The sequence below is a fragment of the Gymnogyps californianus genome, chromosome 15 (genome assembly GCF_018139145.2).
Source record: "Gymnogyps californianus isolate 813 chromosome 15, ASM1813914v2, whole genome shotgun sequence".
Taxonomy (NCBI): domain Eukaryota; kingdom Metazoa; phylum Chordata; class Aves; order Accipitriformes; family Cathartidae; genus Gymnogyps; species Gymnogyps californianus.
The window spans coordinates 6,126,241-6,147,288 of NC_059485.1; the positions used below are offsets into that span (position 1 = coordinate 6,126,241).

A 21,048-nucleotide genomic window follows, 5' to 3' on the forward strand; every position below is an offset into this window, starting at 1 on the left:
TGGTGACCTCAGTGGAATTTTTAAGCACATAAAAAAAAAATTGCTAAATGAGATTTTCATTAAGAATGTTTCTACTTCCCTCACCCTTTTTCTCCACCCAAACCCCCTCTGTCAGAGCATTTTGTTGTTATTATTTGCAGTCAAAATTACGCCAAAAGCTCTAGTGTAAACTCTCAAGCTAGCGAGTCCCTTTACTAGACTCTTTCAGTGGCCTTCCTTCGAAGAAAGAGATACTGAGCCTTCTGCGATGTAGCAGAAATCTGTCATTTGGGTGTTGGTTTTTTTTCTGCTGCCACAAAAAGGCTTATAGGCCAGTAAAATATCTCTTTCTTAGAAAAAAGAATGGGCTTCTGTCTTATTAGATCCTTTCACAAGTATTCTTTTGTGATTTGAGGTCTTCCCAGGTGGTCCTGCTCACCTTGCTTAAGGTCATTTGAACATGCAGGTGTGAAATCAGTCACCACTCCTGTTTGTTCCTCCACCAAAGTCCCTCAGCTGATAAGAATTAAAAGCGGTACTGATTTTAACCTCCTTGATGATTTGCCTAGATCCTTTATTCAAACTGCCCTTGTTCTGCATTTAGGCAGAGCTCTAAGAATCCACAGAAGGTGTTGTCTTTAGCAGGTAGGTCCATACAACCTTCTGGGTGGCTGTGGGCTGACTGCGTTTGTCCTTCTCTCATTGTTTTCTCATTCTTCCAAATCCCACTATTTCTTTTTTTTTCTTTTAGATTTTAGAGTGCTTGACTCAGTCCTGAAATCTGTTCTGCATTCTCTCTCTCTCTGAAAATCTTATTCTTACTCCTTTTTTTTTAATTATTTATTGTGAATTACCCGTTAAGTTAACTTTGCAAAGTCACTGCGTGTCCTCGCCTCCTCGTGGATCTGTTCTGTCCCCTGGCTGTATTATTCTATATATTGGCTTTCTTGTCCTATGCTTGCGGAAGGTATTGTGTGAATGTATGGCAGCAACATGATGTCTGACTCGGGACTATACCTCCTAGATGATGTAGAGAAACTTTTTAAAATGTTGGTGAAGAAACAAACGCACTGAAGTGCTCCATTTTGGACCATTATGTGCTGTACAGATGTTTCTTGGACTTGAAATAGACAAAGCTCATAATTTTTTTAATATGTTTACGCACCCAAAATGTGCAGCAATAGTTCTTTCTTTCCCATCATCGCAAACAGGAAACTTGCCCAGATTTTCTTGTGCTTCTCTGGCTCCAAAGAGGAGATCTCTAAACATGGGCGTTGGGCTTTAGAAGAGCTTCCATCAAAGTAACAAAAAGCATTTTTCACAGAGGTGAAGGTAACAACCTGGTTCAGCACTAGCAAAAGTTTTCACTTCGTAAGAAATTTGTACTTTTATCTCCAAGGGCAGACTGTTATGTTGGGGTTGTTTGTTTGTTTGTTTGTTTGTTTTAATATAATTTTGACATGTAACTAGAAATGACCTGTCCTCAAAGGACGGCCAGTAGAACATCACCTTCTCCGACACCGTTTTCCCCACTGCTGAAGAAATTTGGGTGACTGGATCCCTTGGTCCTTCTTGCACAGGCATGGACCCTACTTACTCCTTTCCGTCCAAAAGCCATGAGTAACTGTTTACGTGAAATTAATAGGGCTTCTGCTCTTTGCCTCACTTCACTCATGAACATTAGCCAAGTAAATGTTGGTTCTTGGGCCATATTGTAAGATACAACCAGGAATTACACAGCAATCCCAGGAAGAGAACACTTGTCAGTCTTGCAGATGTTTAGTCCTTGGTGCTTAAAAAGTGTTGGAAGAACCATACAAGACCTAGAAATCAGCTGGAAGAGGTGCTTGAGTCATTCTTCCTCAAGGTCTTTTATTTATAACATGCCAAGCTTCTTCCCAGGATAAGTCTCCAAAGTTAATGTCCTGACATCTTGTGTCATGATCAGGAGCTTTTAATTCTCTTCTGAAGATGTGTTCCTAATGTTGGTATAGAGATGAACAAAATTGAAGGGAACAAGCTTGACTCTTCCTTTAGTTTTGTGTTTGTTTCCAATTTAGTTCATTTTTTAATCTGTTCCATGTTCTCTTGACTTGAAAAAGGAGTTTTCCCAGTGAATATTATGTCACTTTAGCTTCCAGCTGCTGTGCTGGGACATAGCCACCCAATAATCTCCTTAGGAATAATTGCTGGTGTCTTTTCGGATCATTTTTGTGAAAGGTGACAAACTGCTTGCCACAGTGAGATGTTAATAACACAGAGATGCCCTTTGTTTGAAAGCTGGTGCCGAAATTACCCCATGCAGTTGTTGGAAAGTCAGAGTTGTAATGGTAAGAAATGAGGAACGGATCCGTTCATTTGCATATAATTCCAGGGCTTATGTGTCATCTTTTGTGTAAACCGTACAATTTTCAGCGCGGTAGGGAATGTGCGCTCATAATACAGAGGGACAGGAACATGGGCTCACTCTCAGCATGGATCAGGGTTAAAGAGATGTCATCTACTAAAAAGGAGGGGGTAGAAAAGAAGAAAACATGGTCTGCAGGAGCTACTTGGAGAGAAACAGGCATGGATATTTAATGAATCCAAGTTGTCAGACCAGCTCAGGGGAAACTGTACATCCTGATGTCCCCTCTGAGCAGGCATCAGAAAAAGGGAGGAATTTATCTCCTTCCAGGTGTGTATCGAGCTGAACTTTCCCTGCATCTGCCCTGAATCACAACTGAGACCTATTGCATGTTTTTCTCGTTGCTCTTGTAGTCAGAGGCTGCTCAACTGTCCTTTTACCAATCAGATACACTGCAGATGTCCGAGATGGACGTCTTTCTCTGTGACACTGAAATTAAGCTCTTAAAGACTCTATAAACTGCAGCTGAGGGCTGTCTAGCATATTCCCACTGTAGGTTTCTCAGCTTTTTCATGAAGAGATGATTTTTTTTGAAAACGAATGGCACGGGTATCTGTGTTGTCTTGTGATTTATAGTCAGAGAGGTCCATAAATACTTGTTTTGCCTTTTGTCTTCTTCCTTCTCTCTCTCTAGGAAGCTAGAAAGTCTCTCTGAGTAGCCAGTCAGTCCCAATGATGAACTTAATAATTAGAGCCTTAGTGCCCATCTTCCAAAATTTCTAATAAAATTGCATGAATATTTAATACCCAATTATTAAATATTTAAAAATTTAAAACTGAACTGGCTTGGAAGTTAGCACTTGATGAATAATTCAGAATCGTGAGAGGAGACTCGGCACTTGGGCTGAGACAGATGTTACCTTTCCTGTCTCCCTGCCCAGAGATGATTTTGGTGGTCCTCCAGTCTTGGGACAGTTTGTGGGCATTGCCTGGAGACCTGAAGCTTTTACCTCTTGCTCAAGAGCATTAGCACAAGCTTAAAGGAAATAACCCTTCCTATCCATAGTAACACTTCAGACTCCTGCGATGGAAATATGAGCTCCAGAGGCTGGAATAATGTGATTGAAAGCCTGATTATCCAGGAGATGGCTCTGTTTCCAAACATCTTTCATGCTCCAGGGAAAAAAGATTGCTCGTCTTTACCTCTGTGTCACATTCCTGCAGTTTTGTTACTTGAAAGCCCCTTTTCCCTTCTTGCTGTTCTGTTGCTGCATGCTGAACCATCATTTCATTCAGCTCCAGCACGATCATCTTTAAAGGATTGTTTTCATAAAGTGGACACCAGAAAATGAAGTAGAACATGAAAAATATGCCAATAAAAATAGGGCAGAACCTGCTATCCTGCGAGAGGAGGTCCAGGGCACTCGGAAGAGCGCACAGAGGAAATGTCTGGTGTGATTTTTGAGCAGAGTAAGTGCCTTCGGGGCCTGCTGCAGGAGCACGAAGAGCAAAGAGAAGGGTCTGGGGAAAGTTTGACTAGTTGGCATCCAGAGTGCTTTCAGGCCAAGAGCAATATGTTTCCAGTGCCAACACTTCAAAACACTATTAAGGGGATAAACGGGGGGGGGGGGGGGGAAGGATTGAATAGGAGTGAGCGGAGGCTTTTTAGAGCTTAATTTCCTTTGGAACAAAAGCCCTAAACCAAACTCCACAATCTTCTCCCATTAAAAACACAAATAAGGTGGCGTGCTGCAGAGACTTGCTTTTATCTGTTGCAGTACAATTCTATTTTCATGCCCGCTGGCTGGCTAAAACGCTGTGCATTTTTCCTCACCGTCTTGTGCGACCCTCCAGCCTGCCTGCGTGCTGCGCACAGCGCAGGCCATGCAAACAAATGAAATGGCAGGCTGACCTTTCAGCAAAGCCGCCTTACCTAGGGGATGGGGGCACTAGGCTTTGTCTCAGATAAGTGAGCTCTGGAGACGGTGTTATAATGTCTGTCAAGAAGAGAGGCAGTTCATGGGTAGGCAGGGATTTAGTTCAACGCAGCAGCATGTGCTTATTTACAACCACGCTCCAAATAGTCAGGGAGTCTGCAGGGTTTAGAGTTCAGTCTGTGCATCCCAAAGAAGAACTAAAGGATGCCTGTGTGGTGCCCTGTCCCATCTCAGACTCTGTCTTACACCACATAGTTATTTGATAAGCTACTTTAGAAATGGGAGAAATCTCTTTAGGTGTTTATTAATTCTATATTTAGATCCATCTGCCTGCAAAGCTACGATATCTTTGTGTTGTGGGCGCAGACTTCACAGTGCAGGGAAGAGAGGGAGACAAGATACTGTAAGTAACATAATCTTGGACACTATCACTGAGTCAAAATAGCATTTCCATGAGTCTCAGCATCAGAATTTGAGCATAGAAAGTTCCTGGAGTAAGAGCAAAATGGCTTTGCTCCTGGGAAAGCTTGAAATCATCTCTTGCCAGTGGTGAAAATCTCCTGTTTGTAGCCTCAGTGAACATCATTAGATAATAAACTGTAAAGCAGTCTCTAATGCATGATTGAATATTGTCCACCCTGCATTGTGAATGACTATAACTCCTGCAAAAAATCTTCACTTTGAGAGGGAACAAACAAATATTTCTGGACCAGTTTTTCTGTGTTTGTTTTAATAGCAGATGTTGGATGCTGTTTCAGAGGTTTAAATAGCATCCAGTGTTTTGGGGTAGTAGTAATAGTAGTGATGTGCCAGTGGAAACAAAATAATGGGCAGAGTGCAGGGGAGGTGATCAGACAGGGGATAAATTTGTCTATTAGATGCTTCTGCAGACCACCCCATGTAATTAAAAATGCATATTATATATGTTAATTGTATAGTCCCTAGGATTAATTCTTACATTAGACACTTGAGTGGTTTCAAAATTACTCTTTTTCTTGGAAACTGCAGAGAAGTGATTCTCCTTCCTCTGACAAGAGACACAAGTTATGCCACTGTTCTTGCTACCAGACTTCCCTGAACTACAGCCCCTGAAAAGTCCCAGTGACTTTTTTTTTTTTTTTAATAACTTCAAAATAGATTACCTGGAAAACAGGTAGACTGGAAGACTTATGCCTCATACTTGCTGGCTTGTTCTAGAAGCAGAAGATAACTACTTTCCTGTAAACTTAAGCGACACAGTATATTTGTATTTGAAGGTGAGGCTATTTTTTGCATCTGAAGTTAATGACTAGCTCCAGCTCTGGCTGACATCACTTTGTTCTGGGAAGTGCTGTTGGTCTATAATTGCCGTATGGAAGGGAAATGTGGCTAGAAGACTTTAATCATCATTTGGGGGACGGAGGGAGATGTCTTCCTGGTTGGTTCACAATTTATGACCAGTGTGACAATCCTAACTTCCCAACGGTTTGTGCCATATCATACTAATTGGTGAAGTCCACCTTGGGCAATAAATAGCTCTCCTGAGGTTAATTTATCCTGCGTCTGGGGTGAATGTTGCCATCCCCACTGAGTTCTGTATTGCTGCAAGCAGGCTGTTCACATCATTTAAGCCAGTGATTTTAAAGCTACCCAGGGTCTCTTTACACAACACTGCACTGCCTTCACTGAGAACAACGTGGACACGCTGCGGGGGTGGCTGAGGCGCTGAGCTGGGCTTCCAAAAGCCCACTTGTTTCCTGCCTTCCCTCACTCTGAAACAGCTTGGCCAAGAAGGAGAAGGAGGGCAGAGAAAGCTTCAAGCAGTGCCCACGCTGGGATCCCCTGAGGGAGCCTTTCGCTCGGTGGTGGTTCATCTGCCAGGGCTGAATTCTGTACGTAGGCCAACGTCAAGCGTGCTTGTGAATTTTGCAACCTCGCATTGTAATCTCAGCGTTATCAGAAAAAGAAAAGAAAAGAACCCTTTACTTAATCCTAATCCATATTATATGTGTGTGTAGGTACTACAAGAGAAAGTTCATCCTCTTCCATAGCTTCCTCTCTCTGGTCCTCAATGTCCTGCTTCTTTCACCCTAGCCTTCTGGTGTCCTCTCCCACTTTGTGCAGGTTATCTGAGGATAAAGGTTAATTATGGACTTCTTTCCAAGAAATGGTACCCTTGTAAAGATACATGGGTTGCTGAAATAGGGGCTTCAGACAACCATCTTCAGTGAAGAGAAACACATGGGAAGTTTTCTTAGTCGAGAGTTCTTGGACAGTGCAAGAGCTGTAGCTGGCCACGGTGGTGGAGACCTTTACTTGTAATGTGCTGCCTTTGAAAACTCTTCCCTGAGCTGCTGGAAGGGCAAGCTGGTGGCTGGAGGAGGGGGCTGAGAGGTGCACTGAACCATATGGTACATACACAGTTTAAAAATAAACCAATGTTGACTGATCAAATAAATACCACTTAGGTTTAAAATTGAACAGCCAGTGCAGTCTGTTGAATATAAAATTGTTTTTACCTTCAAGAAAAGTTATAATTCATGGCTGTAATGTCACAAATTGCAAGTTTTGCAAAGAGCAGTTTGAGTCTGCCAGACTGTAACGTCGAGTAAGGGTGGCATGGGGCTGCTGCGCCGGTCGGGTTGTGTGGTCCCACTCCCCCAGGGCATAAAACACACCTATAAAATCTAGCAAAGCGAATTTTATTTCTCAAAAGCAATGGTCATAAACTTGCCTACATCAGAAAATGCTCAGCTCTTGTTCTATTAGCCTTTATTTAATACGATACAATTTATTTTTATATTGTGTCCTTCACAGAATATCACAGAACTCTTTTCAGACACTGTTCCTCATAAACTAAAGCTGGAAGAGAAAATTTCAGCTCGGGGTTTGAACAGGGGAATGACTGGAAGGATGTCAGGTGCAGAAGGGCAGCGTTAGAGTTGCAGAGAGTCAGACGGGAAGGACAGACCTGCAATAGGAGAGTGTAATTAAATAACAGTTTGGGTGGACAAGTGGGAGTGATGGATGGGTGACATTGCATGGCAGGCACAGCATTATGGAAATGGAGAGAAGCAGCTTGTGTAGGTGGGAGAGAATAAGGGTAATTGTGGCCTTGCTTCTTGGAATTGAGAAAATAGCATTTCCTCTTCCCATTACGGACCTTGTGTGAACAAGATGGTACTGGCATCCCTTCTGTAGGCTGGAAACAAAATCTAAGCAGTCTGTTGTTTAAATAGAGCAGGGTTGGTAAAAATACAGTATCCTCCATAGCAATGTTGGGTGGCATCTGTCTGAGGCATTCTGGCAGGGTCAGCAAGGATGGGAATTCATGTGTAAATACTTTATCCTGTGTGTGTCAGAGTGAGTGACCCCCAAACATATTACTAAGGGAAAGTAACCTTTATTGGAGAGTTAGAAAAGACTTCAGGCCTTTCTGAGAGAGAGATATATTAGCTGGGATCACAACTGAATTAATGCAGCTACATGGCTTGTGGCATCTTTGAGGATGGGCAGAACAAATTTGTGTTTTCCTGGAAAAGACTAGTGATACATTTAATTTCATCCCACTTTTGGCATGCTGAGAGCCACATTGTTTCCTCCTCTTTCCCTGGGGAAAAGGTTAAGTGTGGATTTGGTTTTCTTTGGTGTAGAGACTGCTATTGCTATTGATTGACCTGGCTGAACTCGGAGCAAGAGCCAAAGCTGTGGTATTTCCAGGCAGCTGTGAACATTTTCAGATGTAAGGAGTGGAAAAGCAATAGAATAAAAAGCAGTGACATTTTCAATATGAGACCAAAAAAGCCCAACTCATATTTTATTTATTTATCCAAAATAGTTTGAATTATTCATTAAAGTTGATATAAGTGTGTGAAAATACAAGGTGTTTCAAGAAGTAGCATCATTAGGGGGAAGTTAATAATTTGGAAATATTAATTTTGTAATAGATTAATTGATTTTTTCAGTGAGGATTTTTTTCTCCCATCAAACTCTTCAGGATAGGCAACTTTTTGTACATACTCTTGGCCTGAATGCAAAGGAGATGGGGCAGTATGATTTCCATATATTTTCCTGTTCTCTCTGTTCTCCTCCTTTATTTTTTTTTCCAGGCAAAGTAAACAGCCAGTCATTATCCCTGACCAAGGTATAGCCTGCCAAATCTCACACTTATTTTCTCAGTTCTTATTTGTTTCATTGACGCTTCAGTGAGGGATGCTTTGGCGTCCCTTCTCTGGGATGAAGGATGTTTATGTGTGACTTTCCCCATCCATGGCTTCTGCAGAGCACAACTGCAACTTCTCTTGCCTGTTTTGTGCAAGTGTAATAGAGTCGAACACAGGAACTCAAACAGGTACTCTAAATACAGGGATTCTAGTTTTCAAACACTGTCTTTTAAAGATATAATTAAACCTAAGTCTCCAAATGTTGTGAAAGATCTTAAAGGATCAAGACGTTCAATGTTCTGTAGGCGGTAGATAAAACGGGTGGAAACAGTAATGCTGTCATCAGAAACTTGCTCTGTTAATGCACCTCGACCCATCCTGAAAGGATCTCCCTCTATTCAGTGGCCTCTGTGGCTGTGCCTTAAACATTGCTCTGAAATACGCTGAATTGCACTCTGTGCAGATGATGACTTTTAAATCAATTTTTCCTGACTGTGCTAGAAATTTGGCGGGAATTAGCGGTATTAGGTGAGGCTTAAGAATTAGTGCCGTCACATCTTTGCATTCAGACGCAGAGCAAACAATGGGCTGCCTCTTAGCTTAACATCTTCACTTGGCTGGGGAAATACTAGAAAGATTAATTACTGTCCCCAAGTCAGTGCATATGCTGCTTGTGCTGTTCTCTGGTGCAGGAATCTGTGTGCCAGGCCGTACGCGGGCAGAGCCATGGTGCAGAGAGGCTACATAGGTACCCCGTGCCTAAAAATAGCCATCCTGTGCCATTTTGGACATCCCAAAGTGTCCGAGACATTGGCCTAGGGCTGGCTGGTACGACACAGAACCTGCAGGAAATCTCTTTCTTGCAGAAGTGTGGTGGGAAGTTGTGAAAAATATCCTAGGGTGTCTCAAATGGCTTTGTTTTAGCAGTGGGACCCCATCCTACGTTTCTCAAGTCTCAGGTTACCTTCCTGTCAAGTTACTCTTCCGTGAATCCTCCTCACAATGTGGCTTCTTGGTTGTGTCAGCAGAGGCCTCAATGGAAAGCAGGGGAGTAGTCACAGTCCTGAGTGCTGTCCTCAGTTAATCTGGGAATAGCCCCTAGTTGAATTGTTTCCACGGGATAAATACTGCAGGAGGTAGGCATCAGCAGTTGCTATAGCTGAACTATTGAGGACTGCAATTTAATTGGGCGTAAAGGAAGAGCAATCTCTGTTTTACAGTCAGGGTTCAATGGACCTTTCACTGGGGGCAGCTGCAAACTTAAGCATTCCTATCGTGTCCCTGTGCCTGCTTGTTTTTTCCTGCCCCGTCCCCAAGCTAAGGAAACACTGTTGGAGAATGGCTAATGGAGCCACAGAGGGGATGACAACGCTTTATCCTGTCCCTGGCTGGTGCTGGCACATTTGGCTGCATCTACATTAGCAGTTACTGAGTTCAGCACCTTGTGCCAGTGGCTGACACGAGGCATCTCTAACAAGGAGATAAGGTTTTTTCATGCAGATGAATTCCTTCAGCCAGGACGGCTGACGCGGTAATACACCAAAACTGCCGCAGGCACTGGAAAGAGGGCCAGGAGGAACGGCGGGGAGGCGGCGAGGGCACACTGTCAGGAGTGAAGGCTTGCTAGTCCTTCAGTTAAATTGAAAAGCTCAGGATTTCTTGCATAAAAGACTGATCATAGTCAGAGTTTTTCCTTTTTCACCCTGAGGGTAGTGGAGGAAAGCAGTCGCCATCACTTAGTTGCTATCCTAGATTCACATGGTTGTAGTCTAACTAGGCCAGTGCTGTTGGGTGGGTGATAAGGCTGCAGCCCAACGGGTGCGAGGATGCTTGTGATGGCCATTAGCAGTACCAAGTCTGAGAGACAAAACAGTGGAGAAGGCACTAACTCTTCATGAATAATGAAAGCTGTTCAAGGAGTTCATGAATTAGGGTGCCATCCACCTCCAAGGTTATAAAAGTCAGGAAAGGCAGCCTCTGAGATGCGGTAGGAAAAGGCAGATTTACTTTTCCAAGGCTAGGCTGCATTTATTAGGAAAAAAAAAAATTCGCTATCGGACATGTGTGATATATTAAAGGCAGTGCTGTCTCTGACAGTGGCGAAATGTTATTTACCACTGCAACGTGGTCACTGCATTTTCACTTTCACATATAGGATTTTGTCCTTAACAGTTGCATAGCTGAACGAAGGCTGTGAGAATATTGAGGTCAGAGCTGCCAGTTAACCTCCTGATTTCAGAGGCTGATTACTTGGTTAATCAAAGACCAGACACAGCTGAGATGATGGGGAAAAGGTTGTAACACTCCAAGGAAGGGTTGAGTTAATCATGCAGTGATGAGTTTGGTATGAATGGGAAGGTGGGTGGTCAGGAAAGACACAGCCTTTTCAAGCTCATGAGAAGGGGCAGTGTGTAAGCCACAACCCTTTGGGCTTGTAAGCAGGGTTTGGACACTTTACTTACCTTACATCCCCCAGCAATTTGGGGTTCCCTGTATAGCAGTGTTTTAATGAACAGACTGGTGATGTTCCCCAAGACTAGCTTGCTGCCCTTGATAAAGTGAGATACAGCTGGGGGGAGACCCAGAGTAAAGGAAATACTTTGCTCATACGTCATCTCCACAAGCCGCTCAGGAAGGTGTTGCTGAATTAACCGAAGGTAAGGAGTTGGCCAGCGTTAACTCTCCCTGTGTGGATGCTCTCACTCAGAAGTAAAGGGACATGTAGTTGTCTTTAACCATTAAAGAGTTCCTGTCCTTGCCTGGGGATTAAGCTGAATTGGATTAAGGCCAAAGTACTTCTGAGCAGGGGCATCCTCAGTGGCATTTAAGGCACTTTAACTTAACACATGGAATTATCCTTTTGTCCCACCCGGAGCGCCTAACTAAGGCAGTACAGAAGATAAGAGGAGACTCGCATTCTCCTGGTGCACTTGCAGCTGCTCAGAGGTGAATCACAGGCTAGTCCATGGCCTCGCAGTTACCATCCTACATCCTCCCTGCACTACGCTTGGGAGGCCGATGGAAAGACTTTTAGGCAAATACTCGAGCAAAAACTTCTTGAGCTCGCTTGGGAAACAACAATGCTTTAGCATGGGCTCTATAAGCCCAGCCAAAAACCTTCCTTCATACTGAAGCAGCCGCTTTGCACTGAAGTTTCTGCTATCCTACTGCTGGACCCTGAACTAGCTAAAATAAAGACATATGGCCTACAGGTGCTGCAATTATGTCTCTGATCACAGCACAGACAAAGCCTTAAACCTCTGTCGTGGTTTAAGCCCAGCCAGCAACTAAGCACCACGCAGCCATTCCCCCCTCCCCACTTCCAGTGGGATGGGGAGGAGGATTGGGGAAAAAAAAAGTAAAACTCGTGGGTTGAGATAAGAGCAGTTTAATAACTAAAGTAAAGTAAAATATAATACTGACTAATAATAATATATTATAATAATAATTGTAATGAAAAGGAATATAACAAACAAAAAGAGAAATAAAACCCAAGAAAAGACAAGCGATGCACAATGCAATTGCTCACCACCCACTGACCGATGCCCAAGCAGCGATCTGCCCCTCCCGGCCAACTCCCCCCAGTTTATATACTGGGCATGACGTTCCATGGTATGGAATATCCCTTTGGCTAGTTCGGGTCAGCTGTCAGGGCCATGCTCCCTCCCAGCTTCTTGCACACCTGCTTGCTGGCAGAGCATGGGAAACTGAAAATCCTTGACTTAGGATAAGAACTACTTAGCAACAACTAAAACATCAGTGTGTTATCAACAGTATTCTCATACTAAATCCAAAACACACTGTACCAGCTACTAAGAAGAAAATTAACTCTATCCCAGACAAAACCAGGACAACCTCAGAATGACAAAGAGGTATCCGAGTGAGGAAGTCTATTTGTTTGCTGTTAGAAAGAGTCAGGTTTTTTTCTAACCCTGGACTGCAGTGTTGATAAAACAGACTGACTTGGGAGACATCTCTAGTGTATATTAAAGTAAAGCCAATCTCTGTAATTAATGGGGGGATAAATCGAGGTTTAATTACTCAGAAGGCACCTTGGGTGAAAGATTCATGGTAATTGTTGTGTATCCTCTTGAAGGATTCACAGTACTGGCAGCTCCCTTTGTAGCAATAAAACACAGGGTGAGTGACAGGCAGTCTCACGGACCTCTGTTCTAGGGACTAGTCCAGTTAAGGTAGCAAATGCAAAGAGGCGGTGGTACTCTTCGGTTTTTATCACAATAAAAGCCCCTTCCCGAATCTTGAGGGATTCCTAAGCAGTATGTCAATTTGAGATCAAAGCACTTACAGTCAAATCAAGAGTACGTTGGAGGAGATTTCCCTTATAGGCAGCTTCCTCCTGATGCAGCCATACAGAGGCGTATTTCTTACCATTTTTCCACTTCCTTGCTTCATGTAGCGTAACACCCTTCTCTGGGTTCCGTGTAGAAAATAAGATGTGTGCATGTGGGGAAATGGATGCTATAGCTTTGAATTTTGTAGTACGTTGTTAAAAGGCTGGCTGAGCAAAAGAAAAATCCATCCCACCAAGACACGTCTGTTTTCCTTATTCCCCAGTTTATTATCTTTTGGTCTGCTGGGGCCAGGAGGAGAGGAATCTAGCTTGCCTGTTTCTTTACTCTGCCTGCTTAATTCACTTTTTAAAAATTTAATTAACCTTTTCAATTCACTTGGTTTGGCTAGCACTGTAAATACAGCGCAAGGGCTCTGTGCTGATGACGTATAACAGAGTACCCGTTTTCTTCCCCTACATAGAGCTGAAGAAGCAAGTGGAAAGTGCAGAACTAAAAAATCAGCGTCTGAAAGAAGTTTTCCAGACCAAGATCCAGGAGTTTCGCAAGGTGTGCTACACACTAACGGGGTACCAGATCGACATCACGACTGAGAACCAGTATCGACTCACCTCCATTTACGCTGAGCACCAAGGGGACTGCCTGCTTTTTAAGGTAGGTCTGCGCACCCCTCGCTGCACCTGCTTCTTTGGGTTCATGGTTTTCAGCATGCCAGAATGTATTTGCTCGTTCTCAGTGATTAGGCTGGAAAATCACTGCCCCCCTGCTATGTGATAGGGTGTTCCTTATGAGGGAAGTAAAGATCCTTTCTTCTTTTAAAAAATTACCTTAGAAGGTTTGACATTTGTTCTCCCACTTATATATCAAAGTCAGGAGTAAAGAGAAGAGACTATATATGCATAATACCTAAGGCATCTGGCCTTGCACTTCGCCTTTTTATATTATCAGTTATATATGCTGCGGCAATAAAACCTTATGTAACCATCAAAGTTTCATCCTTACTTCACTACAAGATATATGTTCTTGCTGTGTTTGCTATCCTCTAGCTTGTCTGCATGTCATCATCTTGTCTTTATGTAAATTGGAATCCCTTTTGAGCAGCAACTCATCCTTGTGTGTGTGAAGTGCCATTTATGTGAACAGCACAGATGAGTAGCAATAACAGTCTGTCTTCTGTCAGTCTGATACCTTTATTGGTCTAGCTGGGTGGTCTGAGGTTGGGTTGTGGTGCTGTTTTTCTTCTGTGTTACCTTCCAGCTAGCACAGTTGGGCTGATGCATTAGAGGCTGAGGTGTGACATTAGAGTCACCAGGCTGTTAAGTTCCATCTTTACGTTGGTTCAAGTGTCAACAGCCCAAGTTTACAGGTCAGCGGGAGAACTTTCTCCTTCTCGGTGGCAAACACAGCGGCACTTAAAATCATACCTGCCTCCCACTGATCCCCCTGGGTAAGTCTCATTTATGAGAAGGATGAGGGTTTTGGAGGTGTTCAGTACAGGAGGGAACTCTACAAGCAGGAACTGGAGAAGTTCTGTTTCTGCAGACCTACAGCTGTGTGCCGCATGTGGATTGCTGCAGTATTGTTTCTTTACATAACAGGACAAACATTTTCCTGTTCTGCAACTTTAGAGCCTCAGAAAAAGAAAAAAAACAACAAATAAAGCAGGTGAGGGTAAGTATAAGACAGCACCTAGGATCCTTACTAAAACTAGGAAAATAGCCCCAAAACAGTTGTATTACTTGGCCTTACGAGGGTTCTGGACTGAGACAAACAGCAGCAAGAAAAGAAAGCTCAGAGTCCAGGGAGGAGAATAACTCTGTTCGGTTTAAGGTACTGTCCTTGAATCCTGAAAACAGTTCTCTGTTGAGATGGTGCAATGCTGTTAGCTCTAGCACCTCCAGAGGCCTGTGCTCACACCTGTAGTGTTAAATGTTTAGTGAACGAAACTTCTGCAGACTCCTGGAGATGTCTGTTGGATGCCATGGCCAGACAGTACAACTAGCAGTTCTTTCTGCGTCGTAGGAGAGATGGCATGCTTGGAGAAAGTTAAGAAAACGTGAGAAAATTGCATACTGGACACATGAACAAGAACTGGCTGGCATCTCAGTAGTTTGTCTCCAGTCGGATCAAATTCTTTTTCATCTCATGGCAATAGAAATAATTTACATGCAGGAGAGTGAATAATAAACTACAGATTCCTCTCCCTAAACACTCTTCTTGCTTTCTCTTCTTCACTCAAGTCTTTATTCCCAAGTATGTCCAGAGGATGGAGGTAAGTGTCACCAGGTAGAGCAGATCTCACATTTCCCAAAGCCAAGGGTGGGTTGGTTATTGATTCATGGAATTCCTCAGCCTCTCTTACCTCAGACACCGCTTCGGATAGGAGAAGCAGATTTGCTAATTAGAGCCTGAACAACAAAATCTCAGACTCTTTCTCCCTGTTCAGTAAATCACAGACAATTCCCACTGTCTGCAGCTTAGAATAGCAGTAGAATATAAACAACAAATTATTTCCTTGCTGAGTCCAGGCAGCTGGTTCTCATGTATGTACCAAGGCTTGATTCCTGAGTATGGCTTCCAGCGAGGTTGTGTGTTTATGCTGTGGAATTTCTGAGCCACAGCAGACTGTGGGTGTTTGTGTGCATTTCATTAACCCAAAGAGGTCACAAAGCAGGGAATGCTATTTGTATTTATTCCATTCAAGCAATTTATGGAACAGGTTCTCTCTAATTAAACCAGAGAAGTCCCCTGGCACTTTACAAGCTTCTGTAGTTTGTCTGTAAACTTTAGAGCATATTTCAGTAGCACTGCTGGTGGCATTTAATTTTCAGTGAGGCTTCAATAGCAGGGATGCAACAGGAGCTACTGTAATGTAACCCCTTCAAAGCTAAATGAAGATGAAAGATGTGCTTGGTTTTCCTGACCAAGGTATGCTGTTACTGTAGTAGAGCTTATTATCTACATGCTGTATGAGTCCAGCCGATTCGCATTAATTGGAATTACAGCTTCAAAGAAAGGGTTAATCACAGTGCCATGCTGCGAATATGAATGACTGCATCTATAAATGAGCACTGAATTCCAATGAAACCATATCAGTGTTTATTGGCGATCCCTGTCGATGCAACAGATGAGCTCATCAACTTGAAGGATGTTCCAGTGATTTTCAGACCCTCTGTGTGTGAGTGCGTAGGCAGCAAGGCGCATTTCAGACTTCACAGCTCGCTCTCGCTTGTTTGCTCTTTTTTTATTCTTTTAATTAAATGCTGTGGAAAGCAGTGTTACAGATTCCTCACCAGGAGTTTGGTTTCTGATGATTTTTTTGTGGGATGTAATGCATTATAGTTATTGGGGCACTTGACAGTTTCATATTCTGTTCCCGTTGCTGGTACATTAGATGTGTTAGGCCATGACACAGACTTTGCATTCTGCGTAATGCTTGACTGGTGTGTCTAGGCCAGCCCACCCATGAGATATCCAAGAACTGCATTGACTCCCTTTGTAACAATCCATTAAAGATATCTGTTAAAACAAACAAACATTGCCGGGGAGCCTCAAAATCAGCTTAGCCAACTTGGAATTAAGCGGTGGCAAATCAGGATGTCATTGCTTGGCCGTGTGTACATCGTGCTGTTTACCCTGTCTCTGGATAGATCCTGAATGAGAGTAAGGAAATGAGGTCTTTAGAAAGGCAATGACAATTGTTTCAGACAACGAACGTCTTTTGCTAAACAGAAAGACTGGTCAAATTTGAAGAGGAGATGATTTGGAGACGCTTGTACAAATGAACAAACAGTGTAGAGAAATTAAATCATGGGCTTTTTCTTTTTGTGTGCCTAAAGACACAATCCCAGCCAAAGCATTGGAAGCCAATCAATTTAAAATGAAAAGAGTGGAAATCCTTTTATTTTATAGACCCTATGGCTTCAAGGTACTGCTGAGAGCAGGAGCTCAGTACATTTTCTAAAATGGTAAGATATCTTTGTGGACAAATAATAATACCTAGTTCTACATTAAATATTTACATTTACCTTAAGTAGGGACATGCAGAGCGCTCTGCTTTGAGGTGTAAAGGCAACCTCTTACTGCATAGGTTAGGAAGAAACTTCCCATGCATGCTGCTTATTTTTTGGGTTGTGTCTACATATGGTTTTGCTGCTGCTGTACCTGGCAACACCCAACTCCATCCTCTGGAAATATCTGGAATGAAGACTTGAGTGAAGAAGAGAGAGCAAGAAGAGTGCTCAGAGAGAGCAATCTGTGCTTGGTTATTCACTGTGCTTCAGGTAAACTGTTTCCACTGTTGTGGCATGAATGTGGTGCTGGTCTCTTTCTTGACAGGATCCTGGACTGAAAAGGCAATCGATTTGATCCTGTGTAACAGCTACCTCAAATCTGGCAGTGTTTGAAATCTTTCTGGTTTCAGATTCGTCTACTTTCTCAGAAAGGAGTGCTCAGATTTTTTAGTAATTCATGTCTAAATTATTTGGGTCTAAGTTGGTTGGTAAGGAAGTTAGCACAGACAAACTCTCTCCAGTATCACAGCAGTGTTGTGTGTCTGAGCTCATAAACAGTCCTGGCCAAAAGGCTGCCTTTAGACAGATATTCTCTGTATCCTTGGAGCCCAGCCTTGCAGCGTACAGAATTCTCTGTTTCCAGGTCTCTCCCATGTTGTTATTTTCTGTCAAAATTACCAAATGGAAACCCAAACACCAGCGGTAGCTCATTGAAGAGCATCCCCAAGTTGATAGGCTTTATGCCTTGAAAGAGAATACCCAAGATATCAGACAGCAAACAAAACCAGAAGCATCTTGACACAGCTTGAGAATGTTGCCAGCTACAGGGCTGGCACTTCTTGCTGCAAAATAAAACCTTTATTGGTGTCCTGTTGAATTGGTAATAAAATCAACAGCTTTTCTGCAACCTGTTAAATTAACAGCCAGTGCGCACACACTGTCTTTGATGCACACCTCTTTAAGGAGTTACATAAAGGGTTGGTTTGCAGATCTATAAGGGGAACTGTCACTGTCAAACTTCAAGGCAATCTGAAAAGTGAACACCTGCTTCTGATGTGGTTCCCCGTGGGTGAAGAGGCAGAACATAGTGGAGTGAAAAGGATAAAGGCTTTGTGTGGAAGAAGGGTACAGTGGAAGGACAGACACCACCTTTAACTTCCCAGTCTTCCTTTGCTTGCCCCATTGCCTGTGTACCCTGCCATCCTGTTACCTCTATATTGACAGGGTGTGTAAAATGCAATAGGGCAGCTATGCGCACAAGAAGTAATATCTTAATTCTCTTTTCTTGAGGAGGGAAATGAGGCTAGATTGAATAAGAAAGAACTCGGAGGCTATTTTTCAAACACAAAGTGATGCTGACAAACTGCTGGCTGAAAGGGGGAGACAAAACTTGTGTGGTTAAATAGCGGAGAGAGTCCAGTCTGCTGAGATTGCAGCGCAGCCTTAGCATCAGTTTGGCCAGGGCACACCAGTGAACGATGTACATCTCGGAATACGCAGGATGGTTAATACAGGGATTACTTTTACTTGCCTGAGTGCTGCTGTTTTGTCTTGAAGCTGACAGCACTGTTGGGAGCTCTGAATCTGAGTCGCATGCTTGGCATACCTGCAGTTTCAGTTATTTCCTCCTTGAACCCAGCAGACTATCTCTGAGAAGCATGTTCTAGCTGTTTGTTTCTTTTTGCATCTCTATCTTCTCCCCTCTCCTACTGCCGCACCCTTGATGAGTCTCAAGGGGAGAAAGAAATCACAGTTTTGATTGAGTGCTATTCTTCTAGCAGCCGTCTTACACTCTTGCACGCACAATCAAAAATAACAATGGAACTCATCGGTGGAGCAGGCCAGGCAGCAAGAGATTGATTAGAGATTGTAGGCCTCTGTTAACTCCTCATTCTTGTTAATTACAAGTTATTTTATTTTTATATTTTGTTTTCAATTTGCCTGTGTGGTTGTTGGAGACTTGATTTCTGCTCAGCTCTGGGAACGCCTGCCGTTGCTGTGCGAGCGTGATGCCTTCCTGCCAGATGATTGCGCTGGGATTCCTGGAAGGGTCAGCAAGGACCTATCTTGGGTTGCACTAATCAGCAGCTCTAAAACAGGAGCTGTTGAACAATCTATGGTGTTACAGCATCAAATCCTGTATTTAAACTTCCTACGCATCATTTTCTTTCAGATATTATAGCAGCTTGTTTCATGTTAGGACCTAACTTTAGTTCTTGCTACTGTCTTCATCTTATTCTGCTTTTTCTCATGCTTTTATTCCTCCCAACACAGTTTCTTACTGCATGTGCTTCCCTGAACAACTGCCTATCCCCTAGGGCAGGGTAGGGTTTTTTCCTTTTTTTTTTTTTTTTTTATTCAAATGAGACCAGTCACCTCGAGGATAGTGGAGAGATCTAACAAAAGGTTTTCTTTTTACTGCAGAATTTCTAAGCAAAAAGATGCTGCTCCAAGACTTCAGGAGGCTGGGCTGAAGCCTCGTTCCAAGCTCTTTCTCTGCCTCTGTTTCGTATCTGTATGAGGTGGATGATGCTCCTGCCACTGTCACTAGACTGTTGTGAGGATAAAGAGACTGTGCTGATGGGGAACACAGAGCAACTTTGGGTTGGGGAATACACTCCCCTGTTACCTGTTGGTCTGGCGCAATACCCGCTTCCAGCATGTTGGCACCACTTGCTCACCTTCCCTGCCATGCCTCTGAGTCTGCCAGGGTAGACCCAGCCATGCAGGTAATTAATGCTGATGATGTTGGAGAATTATTCCAGTGACTGAGTCTTTCCTGACTAGCAGGAGGATGATACGTGTGAGGCTCTCTGAAAGGTCAGAGATTTGTCTTACTGGTGGGTGCATCCTCTCTGATGGAGTGACTGATGTGTTACGCTGTGAGGCAGATACATAACCCGTCACTTCAAAAAAGCAGGCCTGTTTTTGGGCAGGAAACGTGAGGTTGGCTCACAGATGCCATCTGAGATTCAGGCTGTCCCTCTGCAAAGCAAACAGGGAATTGTAATCGTCAGCTGTTGGCCACCAAGTTCCTTTGCAGTTTCCCTTCCCTTTGCTCCTTCATGCCCCACGGACATGGCAGTGCCGGTGCTGTATCTCCAGGTTTCCCTCCCTGCAGCACCCTGCTTGTGGTAGCATGAGCTCTGCCTCTCCATCTGCACTTCCCCTCTCTCGGCAAAGGAGCAAGGCATTGAAAAAAGGCAACTTCAAGTTATTCCCACAAATTCTGCACCTGACTTCAGCCACCATCACTGTCAGTACTGCTGGTGGCCTCATCCAGGCAACAGGACATGGCAGACATCAGCCATCCCAGCTGAAGGACCTCAGCATCTGTTTCCATGGCTTCTAGTGGACTTGGCAGTGTTAGGTTTACGGTTGGACTCGATGATCTTAAAGGTCTTTTCCAACCTAAATGCTTCTATGATTGTGCAATAACAGTAAGTAACCAAATTACTGGAATACACCTTTTTTTTAATAAGTTTTCAATTCACCTCCCTCCAAATCCCCTTTTCCTTCATTAAAATATCTCTTATTTAATGAAATGGGAGAGACAGCCCATGCTTTCTAGGGAGAGTCACGTGCACCAACATGGAGCACAGGTCACTGATGAGAATTTAGTTAAACCAGAGCATCCAGGCTGGTGTAGCAACATCTGCAGCCCTGGAGGGATGCGTGGTGTAGGACAACGCACGGGCCAGGTCGTGCCCTAGCTCTGCCTGTGCCCCAGACCAGGCAGCTGCTGACTCCATCCTCGTGCCGTATGGCAGAGCCAGGCAGCCTTGCACGCCACAGCACAACCCTGCGCCCCGGACAACACAGAAGCTGCTGCTATGTCAGCGTAAGTTAGCAGGAGGCAGAGCAGATCCTGGCTCACTTACCTGCTACAATAAAAGCCTCTCCTCCCCCACCACATTCCCAGCACCCGTGTGATTGCAATTTGCTGAAGAAGAGTTGTTCTTGTCACTGGCTGTGCCCGGTGTCCCTGCGGGAGGTCTCGGGAGAGAAGGATGTCTGTGTCCGCCTGCTGCTGTATTTGAACAGCTTACAAAGGACTGTGTGGGCTGACAGGACTGTGTTTACGCACCATGAGATGAAGATGGTGTTAAATAACGGATAAAGCAGAGGAGACGTAAGCAAAACCCCTCCCGGATTCTCGTTCCCATCTCTGCTGCTAAATCGCCGCATGGCTTTGCTCTAGGTCACTCGACCTTCTGGTTTTCTCTATCCCTCTCACCTGGGTGCAGGATATTACCATTCATGGACTTTCACGGGGGTTTGAGAAGCTTTTCAAAATGTTCTGCGGTGGGGAAGCTGTGT

The 21,048-nt window shown here is 43.7% G+C and overlaps 1 protein-coding gene across 5 annotated transcripts in view; it reads left to right on the forward strand.

The window, feature by feature from the left end:
- The window catches only part of MAD1L1 (mitotic arrest deficient 1 like 1), a 376,769-nt gene that overhangs the window by 270,582 nt on the left and 85,139 nt on the right, over positions 1 to 21,048 (forward strand). For 4 of the 5 annotated variants that reach the window (XM_050905937.1, XM_050905938.1, XM_050905939.1 and 1 more), the window contains one exon: positions 13,179 to 13,369. In XM_050905937.1, coding sequence (XP_050761894.1) covers positions 13,179 to 13,369 — 191 coding nt within the window. Of the gene's footprint in view, positions 1 to 13,178; positions 13,370 to 19,152; positions 19,210 to 21,048 lie in introns of those variants that run through there. The other variant, XM_050905940.1, reaches the window with a different exon arrangement.